This window comes from Nesoenas mayeri (assembly GCF_963082525.1).
Source record: "Nesoenas mayeri genome assembly, chromosome: 5".
Taxonomy (NCBI): Eukaryota; Metazoa; Chordata; class Aves; order Columbiformes; family Columbidae; genus Nesoenas; species Nesoenas mayeri.
Genome location: NC_137548.1, coordinates 47,656,836 through 47,668,982, shown reverse-complemented (window position 1 = coordinate 47,668,982; position 12,147 = coordinate 47,656,836). Strand labels below are relative to the sequence as shown.

Sequence of the window (12,147 nt, the reverse complement as noted above, 5' to 3'; positions counted from 1 at the left end):
GCTTTGTATCACTGCACAACTTCATAATTTTAGTTTTTTACTGTATTACAGTTTTTTATTTTATGAAACCTGTTTAAAATAAAGGTTTTGTAAATATTGACATTTCTGGCTTTGTATTTCTTACCCATTTTTCAACTATGCAGATCATTTCATGGTTACAGTCTTAAATTTCATTCAAATTGTGGATGCTTTTCATATTTAGGCTGTTCTAATACCCAGAGACAGCTGTGATTACAGCCCTGTTCTGGAAGTCAGTAAATTAACACAAATGAAGACTACTCTGAACCTCAACAGTCCTTCTAGCACCTTTCCTGATAGGCAACTGTTTGACAGAAAACTAAACTAATTTGAAACCCATTTTATTTAGTCTGTAAATGGCTTTTGCTTCATTACCATGCCCACATGTGTTTAAAATCAGCCTTGCACTGTTATGTCTACGTTAATATGTTAAGCCTCTTTACTGGCTTCTGTGCATCCTTTGCATCAAATTTTGGCCCTTCATCATAAACTGAACTGCAAAGATTAGTTCCAATCTACCTTTAAATTCATTATTTGTACCTTCCCTTTATTGCACTTCAGAAAACCTTTCTTCCCTGCAATGATATCTCAGGGTCAAAAGACTTACATAAACCAACTAGTTTGGATGGAATTAAAGATGAGCAAATTAAGCTACCTGATTTCTTTGTGCAATCAAGTAATTAGACATCTAATTGCTGGACTTTATATCACCAATTTAGTTATTTCAGCTGACCTTGAATAAAAAATGTTGGATGGAAACACAGAACCCATGTCAAACAAAAAAAAAAAAAAAGCAAGCAAGCCTCAGAGAGTTTCCTGGTAAATTAGGATGATTTAACTCCTTTATCCCTAAATCTATAATAACTGACTGAATTTTACTCTCCATGTAGTCCTATTAGAATTGGGATCAGATGAAGCATTATGAGGCCTGTCACTGCTTTTCTTCAGCGTACCGCTTTAGGTGACCGAATATGGCATAATTTTCAAACATCTGACAAGCTGCAGCTCTTAAGTGTGGGAGCTTTTCTACCTTCTGCATCAAGCTTAATGTTGTCCATAATACAAAAAAGACACATTAGAAAGGATTTAATTAGCACCTTTTCTAGTAGCATTGGGAGAGACATCAAGAAGTGCATTTTCAATGTGCAGCTCTTCCTCTGAAGATGAGCATTCTGAGCCAGTGTACAAAGGAATACACAATAACTACCACCTGACGGAGGTCCTGCACACCTGTGGTAGTAGCCAGTGTCCTCTTCTTCCTGTATATGTGTATGTATTGAGAAATCTGAAGGTTTATAAGGTTATTGCCTTACTTTTTTAAAAGAAAGAATGGGCTTCATTATCACAATTTTCAAAGGTCAAGCAGATACATCAAACTGGAGTTTGATTTTCAGAGGCTGTTGCTCAAGCCTTTCCCTAAAGTTAGTCTTGTTTGACATGGGCTAAGGTAGGAAACCAAATATGGAGGGAGCTATAGCCAGCAATCATGAAAAAAAAAGAAGCCAGTCATTTTGTCTTTAATACATTGAGTCTAGCAGTTAATAACTTTACAGATTCCTTTTCAATTTGAATTCAATCTTTTCCTTTTGCTTTGGGCTCCCTGTTGTATTATTTCCACTCCTTTCAATGGTCTGGTTCTGCAATTAGTCACTGTCAACTATGACACATGCTTTAGTGCTGCCACTGAAGACTGTGTTGTGCCTTTCCTGTAGATTAATCAGGCACTTCAGGGTCCAAGCACCTTTCAGTAGCAGTTAAATCCATTATTATTCTCATAAAAGTTGGTAAAAACAACATAGTGTTACTAAAATTTAGCTGGGAAACATGATGCTGCTTGTTGTGGTTACAAAACACACAGGACAGTTGGACACAGATAAAATAGACATTTACTTCTGCACTCAAATCTACTTCATTTTATCTTCTAATTCTAACCTGCCTGATGAGGAAACATCTCATATTGATTAGTTGGTTTTGAGACAAGCAATGCTCTAACAAGTACATGACTCAAAAGTGTCATCAGAATTATCAGGGTTCTTTCTGCAGTCTTGAACGCTATGTCAAGTGTCTTCTTTACAGGCTGATGTTCATATATATCTCTTTATGTTTGAGTCCTTTGGAATATGATATTTTACTTTGACTTCCTTCTTCTGCAGTGGCTACAGCCTCTGAGCTGTGATTAATGCTGCTTGTACTGCCCTTCACTACGAGGCTGGGATATGGTTTGACCTAACAATTTCTCCCACTTACACAAATAAGTCATGTATTTTAAAAAAACACAGCTCAAGCATACGATACATTAACATTATGGGTCTGATAAGGCAGATTGTAACGTCTGACTGTGAATTGCCTTTTTCATAGCCACAGCCTTAAAGAAAAGAACAACAACTCAGATAAGAATTGAAAGGGGCTGCAACATGTTGTTGTGCTTACTGCATACTGAGTGTACCTGCTCTCGGCTCATAGGAGCTCAGGGAGTCCCTGCAGCTTCAGGAGTCAGTTCTGGAAACTCAAGAGATACTGCAACAACATATGGTAACCACACCACCAGTGCTTCAGCCATCAGGCTTTAACTCAGGTTGAATGTCACTTTTGCTAGGCCAGTATCAAGCTTTCCCTTTGGAAAACATTTCCACCATTTTATTTGTCTGTACTATCAGACAAATTTGTCATGCAATGTGGGCTCTGAGGAATTTGATATAATGATAGTAACTGGGAGAAGTAACAGGCAAAAACACGATTGGACATTGCCAGAGAGTTCAGTAATTGTGGGCAGTCTTGTTTTTGTTAAATGGTGAAGGGGCAGGGAGTGGAGCTTTTTTGTGAGAGCATATTGTCTCCCTTTGTTAGTATTGTGATGATGTGGCTTTAATTTTTGTGTGTGTGGTGTTTTGTTTTGGTTTTTTTTGGTTAATGTAAATGAAGTGTATGAAGAGTGTGTGATAAATATATATTTTAATGACAATTCAGCTGAGTAAGACTTACAATTAACCTACAAAAGACATTAACTACTGAATTTCATCAGTTTGAAGGGACTTTGTATGGGCATTATATTAATTTATTCCTTTGAAAAACAGATAGCACTATATACTCTGAGCTTAAGTAAAGTAGCATGACAAAGGAAACAGGAACTTGGCATTGAACTCTATGAATTTATAGCAATATCAAGCTGGTGAGAGGGGAGTCAGGGTGAGATACTTCCCATTTATAAGCTCTGCCTAAACTATAACCTCCCTCAGCACATGAAAAGGTTGGAAATAGAAAATTTGTATGGTTGCCCTTTACTTTATCTGCTGTTGACTTAGTTGTGAAGGTTTTAAGAGGAGTACTGTGCATACCTGTCTATGTTGACAGGAATACTCTGCTACACATGCTACACATACAGTATAAAAGAGTGGCTGCTCAGGGTCTGCACACAGTGATCAAATGGCTGACAGCTGCTCCTAGTTTTCTTTTTTTATTCAGGGGTCTGCCATGAGACCTGGACTGAGAGTACTGAGCTATTATCACTGCTCACAAATGTTGAGCTGATTTTTAAAAATATGTTTGGAACGGTAATAAAAATAAAAAAATAAAGTCAAGAATTATGAGGCTTTACAAATATTCAATAAAAGAATCCACGAAAAAGCCAGTAAGCTCTTGGGCTATTCAACCTTGACAATGTCCTTTTCAACCTGAATCCAATATTCTCCTTGTCCTTTGAGCAGCCAGTTGCATTTGTTTCCACTCTCAAAATGCTCCACTGTCTCAACGAGTCACTCTGAGCTACAGCTTTCACTTCTAAGCTTTCACACTCTACATAGTCACCCTGTGAGAGCAGAGAAAGAAATGCATAGTGGAGGACCTGGAGTAAATGATAGAAGTCCTGTTCTTCAGAATGAACAACTTCTGAAGTCAGTGGGAGCTCACAGCATGGGGTGGCTGTGAAGCTAGACCCCTTATCAGACTTCAGATGGACCTCCCAAGCACACATGCTGTCCTTTCATAGAATTTGGGATTTATAGTGTTTTATTTACCCTGTATGTGAAAAAAAAAAGCAGTGATTTTTATCATAAACTTTATTAGCTTACTAGATTTTTAAATATACAAACAAGTTGTTGAGCACAGTGGTTTAAAAAAACAATTTGATTTTTGCTATGATACTCCACAACTGTAGCCAAAACTGACATGCAATCATTCAGTACCTCTCAAAATCAAAAATTAATTATCCAGAATTAAATGCTCTATATGTAAACTTTCTATAATGGAAGTCCACAAAGAAAACTGACCTTCAGCATCTGAATAGTTCATTATTTCTGACACAAGGGACTTTAGCCACCACTTCAGTTTAAAAACACAGTAATTAGTCTAATTTTATTTCATTATACCAACATAAAATTGGAGTAATACAGTTATAAATTAGGCCAAATATTTATAGAACTACTCGCTAAGTTAAAAAAATAAAAAGGGTAATATTCTGCACTTTATGGACACATGCTAACACCACTGAGTACATGGGATAATGTCTTATACTACTGGCAGTTCCATTAATCTCTCTGGGAATAACTGAGGAGTAAGTTATGGCATAAAATATAGCACAAAGTTACCAGTATCTGGCTATGTGTCTGCACAATGCCCCCTATGATGGGGTTCCTATCTGGATGTTACAAAACTACACATAAGAGACAAAATAAATTCATGAACTTTGAAATGTAACTGAAATATTGACATAATTGAAATCAATTGACTAGAAATATCTGTTTGAGCTTCAATATCCCATTCTGCTTCAACCATTACTAGCTGTCTTTGAATGTGAATTAACTTCTTCCCAGGTGAATAAAAATCAGCAGCATAAATCTATTCAAACAATCTCCGAAGAAATGACTTTTTCATGGGTGTTGTTAACTTCATCATTGACTTTCTGCGCAATGGTTTCATAGGTTGCTTTTTCAGGTGCACCACTTTTTTGGGAGTTTGCAGCCCTTTATTAAGGTCAATATGCTCATTGCAGAAGTACTTGACATTTGACTCTGAGAGATGTAGGAGCATGCTCTCTGAGAGATCCATACATTGTGCGTGGACCCAGTGGCCAGCCCTGCTGGAACACAGGATCATTGCGGGCTTGTTGAGTTCTGTTGAATAGAAAGGGACCCAGGTGTTGATGTCAATATTGCAACTGGCAGAGCAGGTGATCCAGTAGCCTGTTTCTGATTCATCTTCTTCATCATCTTCATTGTAAGTGTCAGTATCATCAACATCAAAGCTATTGGCCTCAGCACTAAAACAAAACTCTTCTGAATCTTCAAATGGAGTGGAGTCTCCAGGGTCTTCAGTTGACGTCTGACTGCAAATTTGTGCTGTCAGTTCTTCCTCCTTGTCCTTTTCTGCTCCTTTGCATCTCAAAATGTAGAAGTAGTTTGCATCTGAGATGAACTGTTTGTTGGCCCCTGGAATGCCCAGCAATACAGACCCTTTGCCCATGTCACAGCCAAACCACATCCTGCAATGTTTAATATCTGGTGTCCAGTCTGGGTTGGCCCTTTTAACAATCTCTATCTTATTATCTTCCAGAACTATGGTGTTACACACCAACCGTTTCTGGTTGTCAGACTGGTACCCTCCGACAAGGACAAATTCATCATCACTGGTTTGAGTCACTATAGCACTTGACACAGATATCCCTCCCGACAAGATGGTGCAGGTCACAGCTGGGCTGCCCAGTGGGAGATCAACTTTTAGCTTGTACAAGCTAGGCAACCTCGTGTTATTTTGAAGTGAATGGCCTCCCAAAATGTAGACTGTATCATTTCTGGCAAGTGAAACGTGGAAAGCAAATCCGTCTTGAAGCTCTGGAAGTATGTATGATGTACAACATCCAAACTCAAAATCAATGAGAAACACAGATGGCAAACAGTCAACTACACTGTTCCATTTTTCAGTGGTTCTTTGTGCCAGAGGAGTATACGATCTCCCTCCAAATATAACGCTTATGCTTTTTCCCCGGCTATGAACTACATTAATTGTATGGCCATATCTAGCTTCAGGGACATCTCCACCCAGGTCTTTCTCAATGCATTGGAACGTGGTTTTCTTGCTATTTTTGCTTACCAGACTCATAACATAAAGCTTATCAGAAAGGTCATTGTTAGGTGTTTTCCCACCGTGAATGATATACTGGTACTCATCAGGCTCTGCATTGCCTCTGAGTGTGCAAAGAGCAGGATAGCGCAGAGGGGGGAGGTAACAGGAATCTTTAGAGAAGAAGGCAGGTTTCAGTTTGAGCTCATTCTGTTTTATATCAAGGAGGAAAACACCAGTGGGACAGGATCTCTTTGGCCATCCTTTCTGTCCAAAAAAGAAAACATCCCCATGAAAATTCAGGAGAGAGAAGCCTGGCTGAAGCAAGGCCGAATTACTGACAGCTGATACCACCTGCAATGACATTTCATCTGCTGACTGGGCCATCCTGTGGTCAATATCTGAGAAAGAAACACAAATGAAACAGATGAAACATACTTTAGACCTTATGAGAGTTGCTAACAGTACTTGAACAAATCGTATTAAAGTTGTATTTCAGTTCACTCTTTGAGACCCAAAAAGAGATACTTTTCTGCAGCTCAAGACATGAATCAAGCAAGAGCTGTGTACCAATGCCGCGGGATTTTGTACGAATTTTTGCTTCTTAGCCAGTAAAACCTGAACATTTGAGTCTGCGCTGGGGCGACCTCCCAGCTTCGGGCCCGGCAGCTCCCATGGAAACGGCGGCCCCGCCGTCTGCTGGGGCCCGTAGTTCGCGCTGGGTGCGTCGGCCCGGCCTGGCCCGGCGCGGTGAGGAGTTTCCTGGACGTCGCTCCGGCGTGAGGAGGCGAGAGTGGAGGGATTAGCGGGCAGGCTGCGGGTGAGTGCAGCTATGAGGCCGGGGCTGCCATCAGGCGAGTCTACTGGCGATGGGATTCGGCTCCCAGGCGCCCGGGAGCGGAGGGATCAGCGCCCGGGTTGACACAAGGCAGGATGTTTCCTGCCCGTTTCTCGCCCCGAGGCGGCTGGGCCGTCCGGGGTTGCCGGCCTGGTGCGCTGGAGCCGCCCGGGGGCCGCAGTTCGCCTCAGCACGCATGGCGGGATCTGCGGAGAAGGGGCGCGGATCCCACGGCCCCTGGGGGCTTGCCAGGAGGCAGCCACCTGCCTGCGCCTCGCTCCGTCCTTGGAGGCGCCTGCCCCAGGGACTCGGTTGCTCCCCGAGAACGGCACCCTACTTGTGGGAAAGGGTGGGCAGTTCCCCTCCCATCCAGGCCCCCGAACCCGGCTTGTGGCCGGGAACACGCCGTCGTGCTCCGTAGTCAGTGAGCTGAAGTAGCTGAATGCAAACTTCAGTTGAACGTTTTGCAGGCTTACAAGGAAAACATCAAATTTGTTGAAGACATTTAGGAGCAGTCGATGCCAGCTTTATTTCTAACCATGTATGTATGGCTGAAGCAGCAGAGGTAGGAGCTGTTAGTGCTGGGGTGAATCTCACACACTTGGGCTGCAGAGCTTGCTGCTTGGGTTTATTGTGTGACTTGGGAGTCTTGCTGCCAGCTGTTTTTATGGTGTGATCAAATTCTCTATCTTTGATGTTTCCTGTTTGCTGATGCTTTTGTGAGTAGGTTTCAACAGATATCCTCTACTTTTTTACCTGTTTGTTCAAAAATCTAAAAGATTTTGTGCAGTCAGCCTGGATAATTACACTGAAAAGAGCTTTGGAGAGCACAGACACCAGAGAGGGAAACAACGGCTTGGTTCCCTGGCACTGCCCTTTGATGACTGCAGAGTTGTTCCCTTTAGTAAATATCCAAGTTCACTGTCCCAGGCTTTGCCAAATCCCCCAAATTTAAAGATGTGACTAGATTTCAAATACAATATTTGAAAAAAAATGAAACCTCTACATTTAAAAATATAATTCCTTGCTTTTAAATCTTTTGGAGTCTCATTTTCCTTGCTCCTGCTTTCCATTTCCTATAACAGCAAAAACAAGACACATAGGGTTTCTTTTTTAAGGAAGGATTGGTATCTTCTAGTTATATGACATCAAAACCTGCGGACTCTGGAACAAGATAATGTACAGTGAGAGTCACTGTTAAATCCTGGGGACTGGTGACACTGGCTACATGAAATTGCTCTCAGCTGGTGTTCTCATGCACCATAGGAACTGCTGTACCACATTCTTGTACTGTCTGCCTGCTCCGCTTTCTGGTATGCAAACTGCTTTGCTAAAATATGGATTTGCCATTAAAAGCTTTCAAAGGTAGGTGAGCCTGGTCATATGTGCTTAGGCCAGAGCATTTGGGCAGAGTAGGCATAGCCACTGCTAAGTCTGTTTTAAAAATAATTCATGGAATAGCTGTCTTTTCACATGCTGTGGATTCATGCAAAGGTCATGGTCAAGTTCTGTTCACTGTATAGCCAGTCCTAATGCCTCTGCCCAGAACATGCTATTTTTTTCTGTATTTAAATGCCTTTTCAGAAGCACTGCACTGTAGGTGAAGTTCAGTTATGAGTTAAATAAATGAGCGAACCCTGTTCTGAGCATGTCAGTATACACAACAGTTTTTGTTCTTATTATCTGCATGAGAAATATTTGTAACGTCATTTTACCTTCAGGTGATGCACAGGAATCTCTGCTGCTTGTTTCTTATAGCTACTCAAAAATGCTGTCATTAGAGGAGCTTGCACTAAGTTTGTTTTACTGCATTAGATCTCCTTTGTCTCTTCTTTCATATTGTGTGGTTACTTAGCATCTTTCTTTTTACAGGATCTTTAGAAAAGTAATGTGTCTTCCATACTGAAGATACCATAAGCACACCTCTTAAGTTAGTGTTCCAGATTGTAGCATTAGTGTTTTACATTTGACTACTTGTTTGTATTTGAAGTCTTAACAAGACTATTAAAAATGGCTAACAGTTTAACTGAAATGTTAGTATTCATCTTACATTCTTACATATACCTCAGGAATTTCCAAATATGACAACTGTTAGTGTCCACAATGTCACAAACTATTTCCCAAATATCCAGCAGTACTCAGTTCTGAAGAGTACTCTATCTGGAGAGACTGTTGTAGATAGAGTGGAGAATGACCATGACCATGAGCCATCACTGTGCCCTTGTGGCCAGGAAGGCCAATGGCATCCTGGGGTGTATTAGAAGGGGGGTGGTTAGTAGATTGAAAGAAGTCCTCCTTCCCCTCTACTCTGCCCTGGTGAGACCACACCTGGAATATTGTGTCCAGTTCTGGGCCCCTCATTTCAAGAAGGACAGGGAACTGCTGGGGGGAGTCCAGCATAGGGCAACCAAGATGATTAAGGGAGTGGAGCACCTCCCTTATGAGGAAAGGCTGAGGGAGCTGGGTCTCTTTAGTTTGGAGAAGAGGAGACTGAGGGGTGACCTTATTAATGTTTATAAATATATAAAGGATGAGTGCCACGAGGATGGAGCCAGGCTCTTCTCGGTGGCAAACAATGATAGGACAAGGGGTAATGGGATCAAGCTGGAACACAAGAGGTTCCACTTAAATTTGAGAAAAAACTTCTTCTCAGTAAGGGTGACAGCACTGGAACAGGCTGCCCAGGGAGGTTGTGGAGTCTCCTTCTCTGGAGACATTCAAAACCTGCCTGGACATGCTCCTGTGCGACCTCACCTAGGCGTTCCTGCTCCAGCAGGGGGATTGGACTAGATGATCTTTTGAGGTCCCTTCCAATCCCAAACATACTGTGATACTGTGATACTGTGAAAAGACCAATGAAAATGAGTCCGTGAGACTGATAGACACACAGAACTTACTGGTTAAACACATTTAACCACACTTAAACACATTTACTTCTTGTCATCCCTTAATATTTCTTGAACTTTACTTAAGCAAGCAGTTAATTAAGTAACAGAATATTTATCTTAGATTCGCTGACAGAAGTAGCTCCTTAGGCACTTGCTGGAATTGCTCTGGCTTTTGAGATTGTTTCATGCTAATTATGGTCTGTTAATATAGTGTGGCTGATCTTTAACTATGCTGACCTCCACCATTATTCTTCCAACACCACTGATTCCTTTGGGCCAATGCTCATCTGACCCTGAGCAGCTTCAGGGAGTCTAAAAGGTTGAAATCTAACCTTATAACCAAAAAGTTTGAAGTTTTTTTTGCGTCTTTATGCTCAAAACCATGTCACTGTGAAGTCAGATTAGCGTTAGTGCCACTGTGGAGGGAAACAGTAAATGCCTTTACTGTGGTGCAGCACAAGATGAGGGGAAAAGACACTATGAGAAGTAAAGATAGATAAATAGAGAAGGGTGGAATTACATAAACAATTACCAGTTGTGGTGGCTTTAATCATGCTTCATCATATTTGGCTCCAAGGATTATACAAATAAGTGAGTATCTCAGCATTACTTTTATAACCCCTGTTTTTCAGAAGTGAACTGTAGAGATCTGAGCTAGAACTAAGCTAACAGAAAAAAAACTAATATTCTTGTCTGAAACTTATGATTTCGAGCCTTTTTTTCAGATAATAAGTGTTTGTATGGCAACAAGAGATTACAAGGAATTCAGATTTAGATAGATTCATTGAGAGATTTATTTACAGAAAGATCAAATGAAGAAAGAAGGTTCTTTTTAAAAGCACTAGCTAATGTAATTTGAAATGTACATATTATGGAAATAGATTGGGACATAGTTACAATTTTGTATGTGGAGTATTATTTCAGAAACTGTATTAAATGTTCACTGAGGAATACAGGATGAATGTATTTTAGAAACAAGGAGTAGGATTCAGGTGCCTAATATCAAGCAACATTTCATATGCCTTTGTATATTCTTCTTGTCTTCTAGCTTCTGCTGTAGAAGGCAGCATGTCTCCCATACGTCCTGTGTCCTAGGTCCTAGTAACTCTATGGTTTGTAAAATGTCACTAGATTAGTATATTTAGGCACTAAGTCACTCCCAAACTGTGTTTACTACTTATTGTTCTCTTTGACTCTCTGTAGTAATTGTTCACCTATGTGCTGTGCCTGTCACCCAGTTAGGCAGCAAATACATTTTAAATAGGAGAACAAGGAGTAATTAGTATTGTTCTTTAGTGTGACATTTCATATTAATATTTTTCTACATTAAAAAAATACCATATTCATAATAATTCCACAGTAATGTAAACAATACCAAATAATGAATTATTTGATCCTACGAACTGTAGCAAACAGCACTGATGGGACACTGAGAGAATGGATTGCAGAACAGCATGTAATCTTAGTTGATAAATCCTCATTGCTGATCATTAAATTCTGTCATTAGTTTGCAGTTATTTTTAACTTGGCATGAACACAGATATCTATGTTAGAATTAAATTTAAATTTATTCTGCAATATTGTATATTGTTTTTTTTTTCTCCATCTGATCTGCAGTCTCTCCCTTTGCAAAATGAAAAAGCATACCCCTGAAAAGCAAGTGCTGGCTGTTCCAAAATTGTTCACAATCAAAATCATATCCAGACACCCACAGAGCTTTGAAGTCCTCTGTAAATAGGCTTAAGGAAGGAAATCTTTCTACAGTATTTCTCAAAACATTCACTAAGTGTATCAACCAAGTTTGCTTTGGGCAAAACAATAAGTTAGACGTACCTGGCTGATAGGGCCTTTTTGCGTCTCCTCTGAAATCTTTCTATGTAAGTGGGATTCAAATGTGAGCACTTTGGGGAATCTTCTCTGACAGCACAGGGTGCTTGTAGCATGGAGAGACAGCTTGATGGAGGGGAACCTATCTTCTTAATTTGCAGATGTGCTCCTGAGAACTCAGTCTACTGTGGCTAACTGACTGTGACGGTTGTTTTTTGTTTTGTTTTGGTTTGGTTTGGTTTTTTTCTTTTTCCTTTCTTCAGATGGCACAACAAGAAACCCACCAGCCTCCATAAGGTTTAACTCTTTGTAGTAGAACCAGACCAGAATAACAGTAGATGTTAGATTTTAAATGTCTGCAGTGTATGCTCCTTTATAGTTTATTTTACACATTGCTAAACCTGTCCAGCTCATTATTTTTTTTGAATTTTTTAGTGTTATTGGAATATAAAAATGTAATCTAAAGTAATTTTTGAGTTGAAAGAAAAATAATTTCAATTGCTAGTAAAAGAAAACAACTCC

At 40.2% G+C, this 12,147-nt stretch overlaps 1 protein-coding gene across 1 annotated transcript; it reads right to left on the bottom strand.

Moving 5' to 3' along the window:
• Positions 1 to 4,851: 4,851 nt before the first annotated feature.
• Positions 4,852 to 6,459, bottom strand: RAG2 (recombination activating 2; the record flags this gene model as incomplete). Its single annotated transcript, XM_080345918.1, has 1 exon — positions 4,852 to 6,459. One exon carries the CDS (start codon positions 6,457 to 6,459, stop codon positions 4,852 to 4,854), a length of 1,608 nt encoding a protein of 535 aa, XP_080202044.1.
• Positions 6,460 to 12,147: the final 5,688 nt, after the last annotated feature.